This window comes from Acipenser ruthenus, chromosome 27 (genome assembly GCF_902713425.1).
Source record: "Acipenser ruthenus chromosome 27, fAciRut3.2 maternal haplotype, whole genome shotgun sequence".
Lineage (NCBI taxonomy): Eukaryota > Metazoa > Chordata > Actinopteri > Acipenseriformes > Acipenseridae > Acipenser > Acipenser ruthenus.
In genome coordinates, this window is record NC_081215.1 from 19321552 (window position 1) to 19344381 (window position 22830).

Genomic DNA, 22830 nt, shown 5'->3' on the forward strand with positions numbered 1-22830 from the left:
TCTTGTGGATGTGCAGTGGATTAGTGAGGCCGCCACTTAAACAGCACCCAGATAAGCAATGATGTTACAGCAAACTGAAGGTCAGTTTAACCAATCAAAACCATAGACTCCCTAGCTGCTACTGAGTTATTTTCAGGTGCACAGTCAGCATGCTAAAATGCACAGAATCATCTGAGGAGAAGGAGAGTGTATAGTTTATAGCTAAAATTCAAAATGTAAACCTTCTACTGTAAAAAAATTAATATATATATATATATATATATATATATATATATATATATATATATATATATATATATTCCTCCATCAACACTGTAGAGAGAAAATGGGCTGGTGATATTGCATACAGTCAAATATAGTACCCTACCTACAGTAACATTTACTGTCAACATGGAAATGACAAATTAACCAAATTATAGAATTTTGAATAACTAAGGAGCACAATATGATTTTTTCCCCCATTTAAAAAAATACCCATGCAGCTGAAGTCATTTTCTATGAAGTTGCATGTATTTTTTTTTAATAAAGCAGTGTTGCTGATCCTCAAAATCCTGTACAGCTGGAGAGGAGTCGGTATGGTCCAGTGGTTAATGAAAAGGGCTTGTAACCAGGAGGTCCCCGGTTCAAATCCCACCTCAGCCACTGACTCATTTTGTGACCCTGAGCAAGTCACTTAACCTCCTTGTGCTCCGTCTTTCGGGTGAGACGTAATTGTAAGTGACTCTGTAGCTGATGCATAGTTCACACACCCTAGTCTCTGTAAGTCACCTTGGATAAAGGTGTCTGCTAAATAAACAAATAATAATAATAATAATAATAACAGAGGATAGGCAGTGTTTGGATCTCCTGGCTCTCTGTATTTTTACTGTAGGACTGTCTTAACTGGCCCTATTAAAAGCCACGCTGGTTAGTTAATGACCTACATTTCCACAGTGAATTGATGTGGGAGCATTTGAAGGAATAGGTTAAAGGAGGGGTGTTTAGTTCTTGCCCAGTTCTTCCTGGAGTTGGTCAATCAGGTACTCCCCAAAGCCACTTGCTCCCTCGTGGGTGCAGCCCAAGCGCCGGGCATTGGTCAGGACATTCCCCACCACTTCGATCTTCCTGACAATGCGAGTGACAAACCGTTTCTTGACCATGCTGGCGGTGTGATGGTCTCTGTTTTCCTTGCTGAGCACAAACAGCTCCTCCATGTACCCTGAGACTTTCTTCCACTGAGCCAAGGTTAATTCCAGGGCCTGAATGATATTGCACACCTGCTCGCAACCAGGTCTCTGCCAATGAAAAAAAAAAAAAACACAGTATAGTGGTTTAAAATGATCTTAACTTGTGCATATTTGTCTGTTGAGGTAGTGAAGCAATAGTAGCCAGCACAGATCCTTAGACCTGTTTATATCTGCAATACAATGAAGGACAACCAGAGCAACTGTTATATTGGACATCACACACTACAGCGTGATTATCTGCTATTGAAGTTCATGATTAATTGGTGTTTATTGGAGGGTGACATTGTTATGTCTCCAATAAGCTTGAAAAAATCCCTCTATTGTTACAAACCCTTTAAAATATAAATAACCACCAGTTTTAAGTTGCATAGAATGATCAGGGCAGTAAAATATTTATTAAAAATACATTGAATTTATCATTTCATAGCAGCCATTTGGCTAACTAGATGTCCCAAATTGCTGTTGATGGACCTCTCTGGTACTTCAGGATCAATTTAACATGAATCGTAAAAATAAGACATAGGTACCGTAAAACAGCAATAACCTACATCTGGTAGCATGATCAATTCTCTTTCTTTCTGTTCATGAGTTTAATCTCCACAATTGTCTGGAACTCCAATGTAACATACACCCCAACATACATTACTGCTTAAATCCCTTAAGCACAGTGTGTTAAAGGCTTCATCCACTTTGTATACTGAGAAGAATGTGGACAAAGTTTTCTCGTCTTTCACCATGTTTCCTTCAGATACGGTGTACAGAAGAATACAGAACAGGGTCATTGCAGGATGCAGGCTTTCAGCTTTCTGACCACTCTGACCTAGAAAGGCATACTGGTTCCACAGCACCTTCCTGGTAAGGAAGTAGTGGTGTTCAAGTTGTAAGGGGTTCAAGTTAGTGGAAGAGTATTTACCCTTCAATGACTTAAATATACTGGAGGCAATACTTACACACATCTACAGAACCGTTTGTTCAACTGTGGTCAAACTTGCTCAGGACACTCCTAGCACAAGTAATTGAGAGTATCAGAATGCTGGGTTATGTGGAGGTGCCTTGATTGTCTGTCTGTATGTCTGTATTACATGCATATGGCAGATGTAGGTAATGGTGGTTTACCAGGATTCTGGTAGCTCTAATTTTGTATTTACAGCTATGGCAAGGATATACAGCTATGTCCAAAAGGTTTCATCACCCTATAGAATTAACACATTTTGCTTCATAAAGTTGAATGAAACCTGCTGAATAATGTTACTTTCACATATTGAATTACATACCGCTTTGTAGTTTTCCATATATTTATCAAAAAAGTGACAAAAATTGAAAAAGCTAACATTTCGAAATCTAACATGAAATACTGTACTACTATTATGGCTTCTGGTAGACTTTTGTAATATCATTTTGTAGTTTCTATGATTACAGGATGTTAAATAAAAAATCTAAATTATGTTCATATAGTTATTTTTTCTTTTAAATTGTGTCTCAATCCTAAAATTCTAGGTGCAAAACTTTTGGCCATATGTATGTTATTGACTTTGTGTGGTACAAGTCCCATTTACCTTGTCTCAGTAGTTGTAAACCTCAGGTGTACACTTTGTTCAGGGCATGATGTACCTGAATGTCTTTGTTGCAGTACTGTCCTCCTCGCTCTCGCAGGTAACCCATCATCGCCTCCGCAGTCTCCAGCTCTTCTTCAGCTTCATGGTGAAAGTAGCCAGCGACTCTCGGCAAAGCAACACGGTCCTGCTCAAATATTTCCGCCTACAACAAGCATAACAAGATGTCACTTGGGGTACAGGGGTTGGGTGAAACATTTTAGAAAAAAACTGCAGAGCTTTCTATACGAAAAAACATCTGTTTCCATATGGATGAGCAAAACCAGAGATCTGATGACCTTTGAAAGAGGAAAGAAAGAAGATGCTTGGTTGACAGGTGCATCTGTATCTATGACTACACAAACTACTGTATCTAAAAGAGAAGCAGTCTTAAAAGTGGTGCTAATTGTGCGTGTCTGAACTAATGTGGCATAGTTTCCTACCATAAATACAGATATATTTATTTTTAATGTTATTTTACAAAAATATATCAATAGCTGGGTCCATGAAACGGAGCAAATGTTTAAATAAAACAATCAATAAATAAATACATGTATATGATTTGATGGGATCACAAAAACAGCTTGGCATAACGATACCACTAGTAAATGTACGGGCCGAATCTCAATCGCTGATAATCTCCTTCTTGTCGGATCTTCATGCTTAAGAACTTGACACAAACCAGTCAATTAAAAAAATAAAAATACAAACAATTTAGTGAGACACATAAATATCACGGATTGTAGTAACTGAAAAACTGAAGAGCTGTTATTTGCGTTGCTAGGGCCTGACTGCTCTCTCGCTAGGGGGATCAGAGCTGAGAAGTTGTGAAGTGCAAACAGCTGTGGGGCTGACGAGGACTCTTGGAGTGAATTACATCACCTGACCCTGTCCTGAGATGAAGATCAGAGCTAGAGCAAACAGTTCTAACAGGGGAAGGGAAAACATGCGCTAGACACAGACCATCACAGCTGTGACAAGGCAGACCACTTCCAAAGAGATCACCGTGGATCAGCATAGTACAGGACTGTATAGGGGTTGTATGCTTTGTAATGTAAAGCTTCATTGACAGTTTTGTTTAATGTTTATGTGCATGTACTGGTACGGGCCCTCACAATAGTTTTATTGGTATAAGAAGTATGTCTGGTTCAGTAGTTGAGCAAAACAACTTGGATGAATTGGAAGATAACTTCTTGAGTTGATGGTGTTTGTCACTTGTAAAGTTTATCCTGTAATCTGCTTGACCTGAGGGCTGTTAGCCAATGGATGAAAGAAATTAAGACTCCTCCATTTGTTGTGGAAAATTACTGTTGAACCAAGGGGGTAACTGTCAAGGTGGAGATGGGCTGTAAATGAAATGCAAAGAAAGACATATTGGTTAATACTTACAATTGGGTAACTGAGAGAGTGAAGTGTTGTGTGTATCAGTTTTGTTTATATCCTAAAGGGGGATATAAAACCAAACAGAGATTTCATCATAAAAATATGGTGTAATATTACCAGAACAAAAGCAATCTTAAGACTGCAGAACCTTAAAAATGTCCTTTTGTGAAAAGTAAAGAAAAAGTGTGCTTTTTAATATTGGCTAATTTGTTAATCATCATTAGTTTGCATGTATGATTTATTTGGAGATGTTTGGTTCATATGGTGTAGGAAGTGCTGCAGCTATGGGTGACGAACATAGTATTCTATCATTATTTAAAACTGTACAGGAGCCCACTTAATGATGATATCTAAATGATGTATGGTTTCTGAGATTTTGAAGTTTTATTACTGCATTTTACAACACTAGGGAACAGGGTTGGTGTCAATTCCTGTTTTTCAATTATAATTGACATTTTAGAGCCATAATAATTATTGTGATTGTTCAACTGCTTTCATTTGAAGTCAATTGAATTGACTAACAGTGACTTCAATTTAAATAATTGCTTGCCACTGTGAGCAGCTTATTTGAACAGAATACTGCTAAATGCAATTATGGTCAATGATGTGTTGGAACTGATTAAAAGGGCATTGGTATCGGAATTGGGAATTTGGTTTTTAAAAAGGAATTGGAATTGAAAAACAGGAATTGATCCCAACCCTGCTGGGGAATACCATGGATTGCATTAACCACCTATCCGTGGTTATTCCAGAATTACCCCTAAAAATAAGTGTTTGTATGCAACCCAAGAAGACTCCAATGCTCTAATAAAATCCAGCTATGGCTTATCCCAGCGGGGTATGGGATGATCAAACCAACCACTAAATCAAGTTTACAAAAGGTTTGGCTTGAGCCTTCATCTTTGTGATGAACAATAAGACATCAGCCCCTTATATACAGTAATGTGCAACAGTTTTAGGCAGGTGTGAAAAAATGCTGTAAAGTAAGAATGCTTTCAAAAATAGACATGTTAATAGATTATATTTATCAATTAACTAAATGCAAAGTGAGTGAACAGAAGAAAAATCTAAATCAAATCCATATTTGGTGTGACCACCCTTTGCCTTCAAAACAGCATCAATTCTTCTAGGTACTGTACACTTGCACAAAGTCAGGGATTTTGTAGGCATATAGTCAGGTGTATGATTAAACAATTATACCAAACAGGTGCTAATGATCATCAATTCAATATGTAGGTTGAAACACAATCATTAACTGAAACAGAAACAGCTGTGTAGGAGGAATAAAACTGGGTGAGGAACAGCCAAACTCAGCTAACAAGGTGAAGACAGTTTACTGTCAAAAGTCATACACCATGGCAAGACTGAGCACAGCAACAAGACACAAGGTAGTTATACTGCATCAGCAAGGTCTCTCCCAGGCAGAAATTTCAAGGCAGACAGGGGTTTCCAGATGTGCCGTCCAAGCTCTTTTGAAGAAGCACAAAGAAACGGGCAACGTTGAGGACCGTAGACGCAGTGGTCGGCCAAGGAAACTTACTGCAGCAGATGAAAGACACATCATGCTTACTTCCCTTCGCAATCGGAAGATGTCCAGCAGTGCCATCAGCTCAGAATTGGCAGAAAACAGTGGGACCCTGGTACACCCATCTACTGTCCGGAGAAGTCTGGTCAGAAGTGGCCTTCATGGAAGACTTGCGGCCAAAAAGCCATACCTCCGACGTGGAAACAAGGCCAAGCGACTCAACTATGCACGAAAACACAGGAACTGGGGTGCAGAAAAATGGCAGCAGGTGCTCTGGACTGATGAGTCAAAATTTGAAATATTTGGCTGTAGAAGAAGGCAGTTTGTTCGCCGAAGGGCTGGAAAGCGGTACACGAATGAGTGTCTGCAGGCAACAGTGAAGCATGGTGGAGGTTCCTTGCAAGTTTGGGGCTGCATTTCTGCAAATGGAGTTGGGGATTTGGTCAGAATTAATGGTCTCCTCAATGCTGAGAAGTACAGGCAGATACTTATCCATCATGCAATACCATCAGGGAGGCATCTGATTGGCCCCAAATTTATTCTGCAGCATGACAATGACCCCAAACATACAGCGAAAGTCATTAAGAACTATCTTCAGCGTAAAGAACAAGGAGTCCTGGAAATGATGGTATGGCCCCCACAGAGCCCTGATCTCAACATCATCGAGTCTGTCTGGGATTACATGAAGAGAGAGAAGCAACTGAGGCTGCCTAAATCCACAGAAGAACTGTGGTTAGTTCTCCAAGATGTTTGGGCCAACCTACCTGCCGAGTTCCTTCAAAAACTGTGTGCAAGTGTACCTAGAAGAATTGATGCTGTTTTGAAGGCAAAGGGTGGTCACACCAAATATTGATTTGATGTAGATTTTTCTTCTGTTCACTCACTTTGCATTTTGTTAATTGATAAATATAAACTATTAACATGTCTTTTTTTGAAAGCATTCTTACTTTCAGCATTTTTTCACACCTGCTTAAAACTTTTGCACAGTACTGTGTGTATATATATATATATCATTTCTCAAATGTATAATTTATGAGAGGATAAGGTTCACAGGAGAAAATGTGTGGCTCCTATAAATATTGTTTAAATCTTGTTTCAGACAGCTATAACGTTTTTTTGCTTATGACTTACAAACATAACCTACAATATTCATAGGCCTAGTGTACCACTTTCCATTTTTATCCATCCACAAATAAATAAATAAATTAAATACATCAATAAATCAAATAGTATGACGTTATTTCGACATTACGATATACATATATACACTTACATTGGATGGATGCAAGGAAAACACACATTATATCAACCATTTACAGGGTGATGTTTTAATGCAAAAAACAAAACAAAAAAAACTGTAATACTCAAATAACAATGCTCACATATTACTACTATTGCACTGAACATAGTCGTGTAAATAAATGCTTTACCAGCGCTTGAAGTCGGTAAGAGAGCTCCATCCGAACCGTTACGGCTCCACACAGACTTTCTTCAACAATCAAGGGAAAGTTCTGCTTCACTCTGGTCCCAATCAACTCATGATGGTTAGTGCAGGTAGGCAAGCACGTTTTTAGCTTTTTGCTGCTGGGTTCTGCCATTTTATAGTCGTGCAAAACAAGTAACAAAAAGTGAGAAAATAAGGTATGCTAGAAACTATTGAGCTGCAAACCGGCAAGTACTACTTATCACTGTTGAACGTAGCCTGTTTAATAAAAATGCATTTTTTGTGTGCTTGTTTTTGTTGTTTAAGCCTATATTCTCCTTAGCAGAAAAAAATATGTCAAACTGACAGTAAGGCTGGTACTTAATATTGTGAAGCAGCACTAATTCTCTTCCCGTTCAGTCCCTTAGTTTATCCGGTGCGATAAATTTCTCCCACAAACACAATCACATACCGTAATAAAGGTGTACTGTATATCGAGGGCATCGGCAATTTTTTTAAAAAAAAAATTCTGTCCTGAAAACGCAGCAATGCACACAGCAATGTAAGCAACACATGAAAGGTAGGCGTTGCTTGTGCAATAGGTGGATGATGTAAATTACAAATACAATTATAAGTAAGTCATGACTATAAGCCTGATTTTTGGGTTGATCTAATCCATGATGTGTAATTCAAATAACAACCCAAATACACGTTATACATGAAAGCTCCAGTGTGCAAAACACACACGCACACACGCACACACACACACACACATTTTTTCTACAGTAAGTAAAAGGTGGGAGTTTGATTTGAAACAAATAACAAGTATAACATAAGAACATACAGTATTTACTCTTATGGGGGAAAAAAGGGAAGCAAAAATAAAAGTAAGATGATGAATGCTGAGTCAAGAAATATTTATTTAACATATTTTTAAACACGAGCAGTTGTGATCCCTTCATGTTGGAGAAAAATTAACGATATACAAAAATAAAAAATAGCACAAAGATGAAGACATCGCCCTGTGACAACAATAATTTTTACCTTTATAAGCATTAATAGTTGTTAGTGCCAAATATGGATATGATTTTGTTTATATATATATATATATATATATATATATATATATATATATATATATATATATATATATATATATATATATATAAACAAAATCTATCCTGTTAACTTCTGCCATAATTGGCACAACTAATGATGCTTATAATGGTAAAAATGACGATGACTTCACCTTTGTGCTGTTTTTACTTTTGTATATAATTTATTTTTCTCCAACATGAAGGAATCATAACTGATTTAAATAATATGGTTAATAAATATTTCTTGACTCAGCATTCATCATCATATATTATGTGTTTATATGTATATTCTGCATTTGGAGTCTTCATCAGCTCCAGCAGGACAGTTTGTTGAGCAGCTGGGCATCTTGAATAGAAACGTGAAGTATTTTTCTTCCGTGAATTTTTCCATTCCTTATTCTTGATTTGCCTGTTGCAGTCATTGTTGGGACACGTCAACTTCTAATATATCACCTCACGTTTTATTGCCAAATAACTAACTGTCTTGGACTTGTATACTATATATCACATGGTTCAGCTCATTTGCACAACAGGTGTGACTAATTTCATATCCTAAGCGATCCTGTTGAAGTGGAAACGTTCTTTATTTGAACTAAACGTCGAGTCTTCTGGGGAAATACAGTATTTGTGATATGTCATGATATGAGTTCACACTTCAGGGACCCATTAAGACGCTTCTATAAACATGGTAAATGTGGTAAACAGTATTATCTAGATATAAACATTTACAATCTAAAATGGCACTACTAGTTAAACTGTTGTGTTATAGCACAATTGTAAGGGGTCCCACAATGCCTTTGTTTCATGTTCAATAACATTGTTTTATGTTCTCAACCCTAATAATGTTAGAGATCTTTTATAACATATTTATAGATGTTTTAATAAGTGTTAATCACAAATCTTAAATGGAAGTGTCACCTGATGTATATATTGAAACCGTAACTGCAGTTTCTTTATGAAAGCAGCTATACCTTTCACAGAACACTTGACAGAGCTATGAATACAGTGCTGAGCATGTAGATTGCAGGAAAAGCTGAGCACTGACAAAGTGGCATGGGGTGTCGTTCTTCACACCTGCTTTGGAGCGTAACGACAGCAAACTGGCTTAACCCGAGCCACTACAAGCCCAGTATTGTACTGAGACACAACCCGGTCAGAGATTACATTACACACTGATTAGAGCTTCAGTTACACCCCGTTAGTGTGGACAATGGGGGATCAGAGAACTGGACATAAGAGTTTTAACAGGCCTTGTGCTCCAGGAGCAAGGGGGATTACCACAGAAATAGTCAGTTGTGAGCCATCCAAGAGACACTTAACTGTACTGATTCAGAAAATCCCTGTTCTCGCTTTAAACAGCAAGGGCTTACACTGACTGTATGTCCGTTTTGGGACTGAGCAGATCTACACACCAGGAAGAATACCTTCCGAATGATATAGCTGCCACTGGATTATGATACAACATTTAATCTCCCATTATACAGTTAAACAATATTCAGTGTTACCTCAATTATGAATGGAGTGTCTCATGTATTTTCTTACTGCTACACCATTACACATCAATCCCATACCACCTTGATCCAGGCAAAACTCAATCTGATTTAGAACTGGAGATATGGAGATATCATCAAATTGAAATGTCCCGACCGCACTAGAATGGAAGTCAATGGAAACAAGTTCTTGATAAGATTACTTTGGTGAATACCAAACAATTGATTTCCACCCCACTTAATATCACTTTAAATGCCAGTATCAACTTTATTACATTTTGACACATTCTGTATACACCATACTCAACAGTCTTGTGGTCACAGAATCACCCAGCTTGACTCATGGAGATAAGAAGTGTGTGTTCAGTAGTTTCTTTTACTGTTTGACTGTATATAGATTTTAACACAACAAGTCATATCTATCTATCTATCTATCTATCTATCTATCTATCTATCTATCTGCTATTCGTTGCAGGCTTTACATGTCAGTGCAAAAACATAACAAATGTTAGCTCACTAAGCCATTTTAAATTAATAACGAAACAGAAAGAACAGTACTGCATTACAAATATAGGCTTCATCCACACACAACTATAAAACACTCAATAGGGGTATGAATGGAGACATTGAAGGCAAGAAAGACTTATAATCAAAGCTTTTATCGGTGAATTTTAGAAGTTTATTTTAGTATTTCTAAAATGTATAGACTGGACATGATTTCATTGTACTACAAACCCTTGAAGTTATGTGAACTAAATGACCCATACTGTAATGCCAATCATATTGATGTACAAATGGGTATTCTTGCTGAGCCCCTGTGAGCACTTCACTCCATGCACACAGCAAAAACAAGCGTTTTTATTGGTCCTGGCACGGCTCCACACTGAAAGGAGTGTGCACATGTCTTTAAACTACTTTGAAATCCTGACAGTCCTGCAGGAAGCTGGATTGAGAAAAGCTTCCAGCGATCACTGACCAAAAAAAAAAAAGGAAAGTGAAAAAAGTTCAAATAGGAAGTAATCCCAGAATAGTTGTTAAGTGTTGTAAGTTTTCTTTACACTTCCATTCCTGATGTGTGACTGAAACCCTCACGCTTCATTGAGTGCTCATTGGCTCACAGCTGAGCGTTGACAAGATGAAAAGATCATTAGCAGGGGTGGCTGCTGCTGTCTGACCTGTTTACACAAGTGAAACTTTCGTGGCTGGGGCTAAACCTTTTTTAATCATGGTAGCCAATTTAGTAAGCTACTTTGCCATTTACTGTGTACACTTTTTCCGTGTGCCTGCACCTTCAAAAAAGTATTTGGCTATGGCTGGAGCCTAATTAATAATTTCATCATTTATTCAATGTATGGCTCCAGCCACATTCCCAGTTTTTTTAAGGGAGGAATTTAACCCCCTCCCTGCCACCCAATATTCCCCACACACCCGTGCACCTGCCCCACTGCCACAGGAACATACAGCCTTTTAGGCAGATCCTTCACCACAGCCGATCTGTGTCCAAGACATACCTAGTGGTCTCAGGTCTGATCAAGGACTGGATTTCAAATTGATGTAATACAAACACTGAAATCTAGTCACCCAGCAAAGCCAGTCCTTGCTGTAGGTTAGGTCAATTATGTTGCAGGTTTCTCTCCTGCTCTCTGTGAAAATATTTTGTATTAACATATTTATTTTAAAAGAAATGGTGATTGAACAATACCAAAGCTGTTTCCCCTCTGCTTTTAATATGGGTACCATTGCCATGATTTTTAGTATAGTGTAAGAAACTGTATAAATTCCACAATTCAAGGCAGCTAACATGCACCACCTTCATTTGAATATTCAAATGCATTCAAACAAAAATGAAAACGTAAAACAATAAGTAGGACAATGTTCATCAGTGTAATGATGCACTTTGATGATGGGCGATAATGAGGAGGAAAGGGCATTGAATGTCATGCATCTGTAATCGCATCTGTAAGCATTTGAAACCTTAATGTAATACTGCCCATGGACATCTCCTTTTCTTGTATTTAAATAAAAATAAAATAAAATATATCAAAGTTTTTTGTTTCTTGGAAATTTGTAACTTCTCATTGCCAATAGTGACAATTAAAGCTCAACCAGGTCTCCAAGCAAGCGGTTCATTAAAACTCTTGAGTGATCAGGTGAAACCTGAGACCAGCCTACACATAATGCCTTTGGGGATATGTAATTGACTGGAGTGCAGTTCTTTTTGAAACTGCACATTTAAGTTCGGTATTTGTGAAAGTTAAAATGCCTGCATGTTTTTGGCTCAGCTATACAGTAGTAGACCATGCCGTGCTCAAAACCCATCACATTGTCATATTTTGTCTTGGATTCATTCAGATCAAATGTGGTTTCTAAGGTGGGAAAGGTTAAAGGTTGTGTTGAGGCTAACTGGCAGCCCTGTGCATTATTATTATTTCAAAGGCTTTTGGTATAGGTTAATAAGGTCAATAGGGGTGTCCTCTTCCTAAACTTTTATGGGACTGGTCCAAATTATACATGTTGCCTTTTGTAGAAAAGACAGAATTCTAAAAGGATACCATGCCAGTTGGAAAGATTTTTTGTTGTTTGTTATCTATTTATTTTTAAGAATTGTAGCATAGTTTTAAATTTGGTGCAACAATGTGCATGCATTTAGTGACCTGCCTTATTTCAAATTATTTCAGATTTCAACAGAAAATATATTCTGATTTAGAAGTGGAGTATCCCATTCAATGCTTGTAATGGGTTCAAACAGGCAACAAGGGGAATTGTCAGTCTTTGGATGAAGCAAATACAGCCAAAATGAAAGAATGAGCACAAACTAACTGAAGTTGTGTCATTCGCAGTCTGGTTAAACCTCATCTTTTTTATGTGTTTATTTTTACTCTGTGTGTTCTACTATTCAGCCAGCTATTTATGTTTAGTAAACTAAACTTATTTTATGTCACAGCTTTTCTTTATATTAAGTTGGTAATACAGATCATATTTTAATCATAGAATGTCTTTAAAACGATGCCTAAATATACTGTAGATTTTTGTGTAGCTTCTCAGTACCTTCCTAGCGATCTCTATGGCTCTTTTTTTAACCAAAGAGGTTGGACAACCCTGGTTTACAAGAGGATTTCCATTGACTTCAATGCATTTTTGTGCATATATGCTGTATATAGTCCAATTGTAATAATATGCAGCATATTGATATGTATCAACGGTTAATTGGTCCTTTTATAAGGAAAAAATGAATGTAGATTTTACACCACAGAAAGTTTGTGCAATGTGCATTTAATTTCCTAAAAAAAAAAGTATTATTATTATTATTTATTTCTTAGCAGACACCCTTATCCAGGGCGACTTACAATTGTTACAAGATATCACGTTATTTTTACATACAATTACCCATTTATACAGTTGGGTTTTTACTGGAGCAATCGAGGTAAAGTACCTTGCTCAAGGGTACAGCAGCAGTGTTCCCCACTGGGATTTGAACCCACGACCCTCCGGTCAAGAGTCCAGAACCCTAACCACTACTCCACACTGCTGCCCAGTACGAGTCATAACCAACAGGTATATTGAAATCGCTCCACTTTATAAATTTGACGCTATCACTGCACTTACATTTGCTAAGCATAAGTGTTTCATTTTATCTGAATATTTTAATATCTATTAGCATTTTTGACAGTTTTGGGGGAATTTACTGTACACAGCAGATAGAGTGGTTTCTTTTAGTCTAAGACGTACTAATAGCAAAGCAAGATTAATGCCAAACTGAAACAAAAAGAGGTAATAGACCCTAATACCCTGCTGCTACCCTTAATGATTCATTTCTCTGTTGTCTGAATTGTTTTGAAATATCGTGAGGTTTAAATGAAAGAAAAATATTCTGTATGTTACTAATAATTTATATGAATGGTTTAATATTAATGGTATATTCAGGTATTTCAGAATATAATGCTTGTCTGTAAAATGTACATAGTATGCCCAACTTTCTTCTTTTTGACAAATGAAAGGTGTAAGGCATCAGCATATTGTGTCAAATTCAAAGTGACACTTTTGGCAGTTTGCGCAATACTCAGATTTACATTCGCATCATATAACTCTGATGTTTTGAAGTCCAGTCATAGATATTTGACAAACCTAAATTGGGCTAAAAGCATTAAGAAGCTTTGAAAACTGAAACAAAAAGCTGCCTCGGCTTCAGGACTGATGAGGAGAAGAAACATATTCTTTTTTTTTTTTGATGTATACTCTCTCTTGCCTTGCAGTGGACCAACTAATTAAGTTTTAGCTAACAACGTTTTTTTTGTAGAGAACGTAGACGAAAGACAAACTTCCATTAAAAAAAAGGTTTCAAGTTATTTACACCCTCCCCCCCTCCCCCCACCCATTTTAAAAATGCTTTTCTGGTGTCCTGCCAAATTATTTCAGTTCTCCTTCATCAGGAGATCCTTTTTAATTAAAATGTTGAGAAGGTAGCCGGGTGCTACAAGTACAGCTGGGAAAGAAATCACTCGGAGCTTTGCTGTTACTGAGGCAGGCAGCTGTTTTCTGGTGATATGCTATACTGTCATCAGCAGACCTGCACACCACAGCATGACGCTAATTATTCTCAGAATACTAAATGATAATGATACAGATGCATTGCTATTTCTCGTCCTACCTATGTAGTAGGTCAGTTTGCAACTAGAATGCATAAAAAATACAAATGATAAAGGGCCCCACATTGTTTTAACCCCCGGATCAATGATACACACACTTTTTAGATAGTGTCTTGGTACACAGCTGTTTTCTATGATTCTTTTAGTCAAGTTGAATTGCTGGTTGTCTAGTAAACATTTGCTCTGCCATGTTGTTTTAACCTCAGTGATATAGAATATAGTGTATTAAGATTGTGTCTCTACATCTACTGTATATATATATATATAGACCACACAGGAGGCTGTGTGGTCTAGTGGTTAAAGAAAAGGGCTTGTAACCAGGAGGTCCCCGATTCAAATCCCACCTCAGCCACTGACTCATTGTGTGACCCTGAGCAAGTCACTTAACCTCCTTGTGCTCCGTCTTTCAGGTGAGACGTAGTTCTAAGTGACTCTGCAGCTGATGCATAGTTCACACACCCTAGTCTCTGTAAGTCGCCTTGGATAAAGGCGTCTGCTAAATAAACAAATAAATAGATAGACAGATAGATAGATAGATAGACCGCTTGAAGTTCTCTCTAAATCTTTCAAATTTCCCCGGTTCAAATCCCGGCTCACTGTGGGACCTTGAGCAAGTCACTTAACCTCCTTGTGCTCCGTCTTTCAGGTGAGACATTGTTGTAAGTGACTCTGCAGCTGATGCATAGTTCACACACCCTAGTCTCTGTAAGTTGCCTTGGATAAAAGCATCTGTTAAAATAAATAAATAATAGTAATGAACTGTTTTGTGTGACTTAGCATCCCGTTCTCAACCCCAGCAATCCACTGCAGTAATATTTTGATGAAGCATTTTTTGTTTAGTATTACAAAAGGGCAAAGAAGGGGTTGGTAGAGGGGTAACACTATGTGTAACTTCTGCTAATTGTTAAAGTGGTATAAAATAACAAAAAAAACAAAAATACAAAAAAAATTACAGACTGAACAAATTGGATCATCAGGCCACATCAGGCCACATCAAGCCTTTTTGGGGGCGTCCAGCTGTTTCAAGGTCTATGTAATTCTATGAGATACGTGGATGAAACGGAACACTACTTAACCACTACAGTCCCAGCAGTGGAGGTTGTTTTTAGGGAATGTAAACCATGCTGGATATCTGTGAACCGGTCCACCGCTACTCCCATCCACTCCACCTGAATAACTAAGACCTGGCCATAGATCAGAGGCAGGCATTCCTCTCTGACAGAGGCCGCTGTGGCCTACAGAGCCTGCCACTGTGTGACCCATCGACGCCTCTCCTGTAAACACCTACTTTGAAGAAGAGCCCTACAACAACACAAACAATGGGACAGCCACAAAGGGCCACCCAGACACAGCGTAAAGAGTGCCATTAATGTTAAATATGGCTCAAAGTTATTTTAGTAGCTATCTGGGTTTCAGTTTCATGTGTAATTGCTTTATTGGCACTATTCGCTCAAGCAGCGATGCTTGTATAAGCATACAGTATCTTACTTTAGACTTAAAAGGTATCTGAAGAAACAATTACAGTAAGTGAAACTACGTATTTTATTAAGATGATGGTAACTGTTTTTTAGTACAGCAGTTTCCATTATGACCGAGTTCTGAAATCATAATATTTAACTTGAAGGGATTGGATATATGTTATGTTTAAAGAGCATAACAAAAAATGAATTTGATAGTATTCTCGATTGCTCCTGTAAATGATAACTTGTTCTCAGCGTTTTTTGATTCTTGAAAATGAGTGTATGCCAAGTAGAGTGAGTATTAACATTGACAGCATGTAGCCAACTGGGGGGCCAACTGATCTGACTTATTTCCCTGTTCTGTGGAGCTCAATCAAACTCAATCAGTGGGAGGTGTATACCAAATACACCTCAGTAATAGAACAAAGTTGAAACCTTTTGTTTCTGCTAAGATTTTGTTTTCTCTGAAATGTGCCTCTGTGTTCATTTCTTTCTCCTTTGCTGGATTCCTATTCGCTGTCAGATTGGCAGCAACATCCAACACAGAGAGTTCTACTTCAGGGAGGTACTGTAGGACTATCCAGTGTTTCTAAACTAAGCTGTAGAAATCTGGGCTTTGATAGGCTTTAACTGAGATCACATCTATACCAACCCTCTGGAAAATTCAAACTGAATTTCATCATAGATACTGAAATGGGAACAGAGCTTGTTTTCTGATTGAATGCACCCCTTAGAGGGTGCATCTTGGAGAGGCAATTAATTAGATGCTCCGTGCAGTACAAGCTGACTTCTTGAATGACGGCACTTTGTAATGTTGGATCTGTTACATACCAAAGTTGTTTTTATTTTGTACTATTCAGGTCTGTGGACTGTTAGCAATTAAATATTCAAAAGAAATTAGAAGTCAGGTTGGGCAGTTCACAAAGCTTCCAATTCAATATATACTATCATGACTCGAGAGAAGGTGCTTCCTCTGAGTCAGCGTTGACATTGATCAGCAGAGCGTGTGAGAACCGGGGCTGCTTGTGATCAGTGTGTGTATAAGGGCTTCAGCCACCAGTGTTGTTGGTCTAACTCTTTGCACACGTTCTCACAGCACTGAGGCCGGCAGTCCTTGTTTTAAAACAGCTGAAGTAGTATCTGAGTGATGCACGTTTTCCTAGGTCCTGTCTTTGATCTGGCTGCGTCACCAGCGAAAGTGTCCCAATCAATAGCAGATGGAACACACACACATAGACACAACAAGTACAACAGGACATTAACTGAGGAAAAAGTGCCTTGTATCCCCAGGGGTCGACAAGACAAGCAGGTGTGATGGGGGACGCTGTAACTACCCAGCATGTTCCAAATATAGTTCAGGTGGCCGGTATTCAGGGTGGGCAGGTAGCAACAGCAACAACCACTCTGCACTGGGTGGTCCACTTGCTACTATTGTACAAATGGCAAAGGACATCCAGCTTTTTGTTTTTAGATGCTGACAATATCAACAGCAAAGGGGGATACATCCTTTGTAGAGACGAGGTGGTTTGTCTCTTTAAAAAAGGTTACATGACACCAGGTAGTGTTTGCGACTAATACATGGTTCTAACTGTTATGGTGTGTTTTGTGATTGTTTGGATGTTTTTATTCATAAATCAACTTGGGAATGTAGTCGAACATACATTCCACAATGGATTTTTGCTGGAGATCAGATAAGCAGGGAATGGTTTTGACACAGCTGTCGCCTACAACAACGTCTGAGGCTCGGAATGAATGGCTATTACAGGAATAGAATGCCAGTATTGGACATTGTTATAGAAGGGAGTTTTCTTTTGGATACACACACTGGATGCATGATGTTCTGCCTAAAGAGTTTTCTTTGATGATCCAAAGTTTTGGAATGTTCCCAAATTGAATTGTGATGAAGTACAAGTATATGTGATTTAAAAAATCAACAGGATTGAGATTATTGAGTACTTAACTACATGTTTTGTTTGGTCATTTTTAAAAGCTGCTACAAGGTAAGCATTTTTTATTTAAACTAAAAGTTGTAGAGAAAACGGTTTACATAAAGGATAGTGAATGCTATGGCAATCTGGTTGTAATACTGGATTTATGATATCTGAAATTGCAATTGTTTGATTGATTTGATAAACGTTTGATTTAGATAATGGTAATAGTGATTTTTTGTGTATACTTTAGATTCTCTTGACGTATCAGTGATCTCAATTGTTCTTTGGAACAAACCGATGGTTTGTTGCAAATAAGCAAATTATTATTATATAGGCCCTACCTCTTTTATATAGGATGTAGCAATATTAGGAAGGGAGTTCCTAACAATATGGCCACACCCTCAGTACTTGAGGAAAAAAAATTATCCTGTTGTGCATTTCTCCGAGCACTGTTTTTCCAAATGCTTCTGATTTTACCTCAGCAGAATTTTTTTTCCCAAATCCCAAAGAAGCTTGCATCAGTAGATTTTTCATTTACAAACAGTTGTGTCTGAGAAACGTTAGCCTGTGCAACTACTTAGTGTCCTCCCACTGGTTGGGGTTGAGTTATAGTTATGTGTTATAAACCTCCTAATAATAAATTTAGAACAAACAAAGTTCAGTAGATAAATGTTTCTCAACTAGTGCCTTCAGCTAGCGTAGTGAATATCCCAGTCATTCTTAAACTCAAGAAGACGTCCACGGACCTCTGTAGACACAAGGGCATTTAGAAACCTGTTCCTATGATACTCTCTTGATAGTGTTAATTTAGGTTAAAGAAACTGAGGCCTCACAACATCTCCATATTTGTGTGCTACCTCAGCTAACAATATAAACAACACTATTCAAGGCAAAAAATAATGGCCTTTGTTCACATAATATAATCTTCATGTGGTCACATGACCATCTGGAATAGAGATACAGTACAGTCACATGACACCTGCTTTTTACATCAGACCCCTCGCAAATTACTAACGGTACTTCTGGGTGCAGGATAACATGATGCTGTACCAGCCTGCCGATATGAAAATCGAACATGGTGGAAAGATTACCTGGGCATAGAAGAAATAAATCTTTATGTATATATATATATATATATTTACATATGTCTAAAGACCCACTTATCCTTGGTTAGGACAATAGTTGGCACAAGTTATTGATAGTATGAGAACTGGGGGTATATGGAGGCACCTGTCTATATATCAGACTCAGATTTTAAATGTTGAAATGTACTGTACGTACCATGGATGTATGTCATGTGACATACTTTTTTACTGATGGCTCTTAAAGTGGCATAGTTAGGGATGTATGTCACTGTGAATCATATTAAACCACCAATCCTGTATACTGGCACTTTTATTAGTAACAAAGTCAGCTCAGCAATAAGAATATACCGTTTTATAGTCTGGGTGAATATAAAGGAAATCTCTGAACATAGCTTAGTTTTAGATCCTTATTTGACACATTTCACTACAGATCTGCTGTAGGCATTAGGATACTTACAGTTTTTGATTGCAGAATTGTTTTGCGCTACAGTACATCATTTGCCACCTTAAGTGGAGAACGTTCAGGATCTAGTTCTGCCCAGTTTTAATTACACTATAGAAGTTAGATCCCATTACTTATGATAACATGCCTCATTCTATAACATGATGATCATAATAATAAAAAACACTCATTTAATTGTGTTATACCATCATGAGCTGTAGTCTGGTATGATAGACATGAATGTAATTATGTGTCTGTATAGAGGTGTCCGTACATCTCGGCAAACCTGGAAACGCAGTTGCATATGTATTTACAATATATACAACCCACATATATCACTTCAATTAACATCTTGCCTGTTAGAATTCAGTAAAAGCAATCCTGTATGTCTCTGTACAACAAACTGTATGAAATAAAATAAAAAGCAGTGTGCATGTGAAATGTATTGATCAATGAAAAGGTCATCTAATCAGTGCTACTATTAATTGCCGTATCTTGAGCTGTACACCCAAAATGTAATACATTATGGGCTTGCCAATACATTCCTTCAGTTCCTGGTTTTGCAATTTAGTTTTATTGCACTGGGTGCTAGTTTGTAAATTTGCCCTAAAATTCTGAACTGCTGGTTCAAGCATGGCTGTGACAAAACAATGGAATGCACTTGCCACTGGTAATAAAGCAACTGGTTCAATGTTAATGGTAAGTGCTATATAGTTACACTGTTAATTCCAACTGCCAGGATTCCTGTAAAACACTGCAGGATTAGGTTACCTGTATTTGTGGTATGCATTTGAAATTTACCAGGCTATAAACTGACACACATTCCTCATCAACCAGCTAATTCATTTTCAAGAAAGGTGTACTGTATAAGTGTAAAAGAAATCTAATAAATGTCACATAAAGAAAAACCTTACTGTTAGCAAAACTGGTTGCATCATACTAACATTATAGATTTGGGATTAAGACCATAATAAAAATGTTTGGTTTGCTGTAAGTCGCCCTGGCCATCATTTTGACCCCTACCCATATATCCTTTTTCTCATTTCTATTACAATCAAAGAAAGAACTTGTACATGTGATTTCCACCAGTACAGTTTTCAGTACAGAAACAAAATAAAATACAACTTTTAAACTTGTAACTTGTTGAGCAGAAAAACATGTTTTAAAACTCTCCTACTGTAAATACTTTTGAAACCTGAGTAGAGTAACAGCAGACGAACCATTTAAGGACAGCCTAACATTATATATTTGAAATATTACATTATAGGGGCTCCCGAGTGGCACATCCTGTAAAGGCACTCCGTGTGGAGAGCAGGATGCGTCCTATAGCCTGGAGATTGACAGTTCTGGTCCAGGCTATACCACTGCCGGCTGTGGATGGGAGTTCCCAGGGGGCGGCGCACAATTGGCCGAGCACCGCCCGGGGTGGGGAAGGCTTAGGTCGGCCAGGGTGTCACTGCACACCAGTGACCCCTGTAGACTGGCCGGGCACCTGTGGGCCTGCCTGCAAGCGGCCCAGAACTGCGTGGTCCTCCGATGCTGTAGCTCTTAGGGTAGCTGTACGGCGGGCCTGCAGAGTGAAAAGAAGTGGGCGGCTGGTGGCACACGTTTCGGAGGACTCCCTAATCAGTGTGGGGGTTGCAGCGGTGAGCAAGGCTTAAAAAAAAATATAATAATACATTTCAAATTGGGGAGAAAATGGGGTAAAAAACACAACTGGTGATTCCAAATAAAAAAAAAGAAATATTACATTATAAGAAAATTATAGAAGGCAGATACAATAGGAAACCCATATTATTATCAATAATAATAATAATAATAATAATAATAATAATAATAATAGTTAGTGATAAGCATGACCTCTGTACTGAATGAAGAAAGTGTATTCTCCTAATAGGCCTAATCTGACTATATATATATATATATATGTGTGTGTGTGTATATATATATATCTATATATATATATATATATATATATATATATATATATATATATATATGTAGCTAACTCTTTAACCTAGCGCAGTACCAGATGTCATGTTGTAACAACATAAAAATACATATTTGCTATGGTGCTTCTATTTCAAAACTGCACATCTGAGACCTACAGTGTGAATGGAATAAGATTTATGAAATTGTTTTCTTAGCTACAAGCACTTTAGAGACCACCTGTATAGAAGGACCACCTGCCTTTAGTGACTGCCCTGATGAATCCCTGTATAATATTTATAGTACATATCTCCTGTGTCAAATCACCTTTATTTAAGTGCCCTGTGTTTGCAACTGTATTACATCCTTTTATTACTATATGTGTCCTCTATTTGTATTTTTTTTTCACAGAAACATTACATAAAGTGCTTGGAGACATTTAAATTGCCATTAGAAATTGCTTTGGCGTGAGGGAATTTCATTATGGATTCTGTCCTAATCATCAGTTGCTGACTCTGCCAAATTTCTCCCATTTAGCCACACATTAAAACTGGGCTTGTTAAGAAACTGTGGTTTTAAAACTGTGTTGGCATATGAAGGTAAATGAGCTGCATTAACATTACTGGCACTGCGTATTGAACTGAAAGATGAAAAATTGTTTTCTCATAACACAATTATTTATTAATTATTTATCAATATTGTGCCTAACTTTATTGACAGAATGCATTACTGTCCATCTCCATTGTGCAATGCATGCTTGTCTAATTTTGTAAATAATGGCTTTTATGGATTTCAACAAGCTATTCCATTATTATGAGAGTAGTAGTAAATATAACACGTAGTGTTATTTCTAAATAAAAATGAAACTGGTCATGGTCATCTATAATAGACTCCCTGTACAAGTTTTAACACTCACTGTAAACCACAGGCAGTATCACGTATACGTTTACACTGTCCAGTCCTTAATACCGGTTATAATCTCTCAATAATCGACCCTGCTCATGCATTGTTTCCTGGTGCAGTATTAAAAAACCACATGCTGATCCTTTCCTGCTCCCCGGATTTAGAGAACTTGAGCAAATAATCCATGGGCCCACAATGATGTAAAACATTAAATATTGTTTTAAGTATTGAAGGCGCCGGCCTGCCTGCATGGTACTTAATGTGGGCACCGTGCCAGCGCATTTGTTGGCACCTGCCTCGGAAACAGAGCATGCCCACTCGGAGTGAACAAAGCAGAGCCGGGACAATAAGGTTGGAATGATGACAGACATGAGGAGGCTGTGCAGTCCTGTCCATGTGCGTCCATTGGCTTCCACAGTGAGACACTGCAGTGCACACTCTCATGCTCATTGCACCCTGCTACTGCTGCATTATGGTGTCTGATCAATCAGGCTCAAGAGCAGGAAAACAAACACATCTGATGCCTTTCCCAGCATGTTAGCAATCATGTCTTGTAACTCTCCAAATAGCCTCATGAAGTTTAAGATCACAAATCAATCCAGGATTCTATGGCAGGTTTAGACTGTATACAACTCTAGGTAAATCCAGTCTTCTTTCATTGTATTGTTTTTACTGTTTAACACTGCAGTGGTGTTATC

At 37.8% G+C, this 22830-nt stretch overlaps 1 protein-coding gene across 1 annotated transcript; it reads right to left on the reverse strand.

The window, feature by feature from the left end:
* Positions 1-304: 304 nt before the first annotated feature.
* LOC117432119 (ferritin, heavy subunit-like) lies at positions 305-7529 on the reverse strand. Its single transcript, XM_034053622.3, has 3 exons — positions 7157-7529; positions 2838-2984; positions 305-1274 (listed from the first exon to the last, which is right to left on the reverse strand). The coding sequence occupies exons 1-3, from the start codon at positions 7322-7324 to the stop codon at positions 981-983; spliced, it is 609 nt and encodes a 202-aa protein (XP_033909513.3). The 5' UTR covers positions 7325-7529; the 3' UTR covers positions 305-980.
* Between the last annotated feature and the right edge of the window lie 15301 nt (positions 7530-22830).

Bases quoted from the DNA above. Each gene is read 5' to 3' on its own strand.
- LOC117432119 (XM_034053622.3), bottom strand. From the start codon at position 7,324: ATGGCAGAACCCAGCAGCAAAAAGCTAAAAACGTGCTTGCCTACCTGC. The intron at 2,985-7,156 runs GTAAAGCATTTA...TGCTTGTTGTAG, and splicing joins CTTACCGACTTCAAGCGCTG to GCGGAAATATTTGAGCAGGA. The intron at 1,275-2,837 runs GTACATCATGCC...TTTCATTGGCAG, and splicing joins ACTGCAACAAAGACATTCAG to AGACCTGGTTGCGAGCAGGT.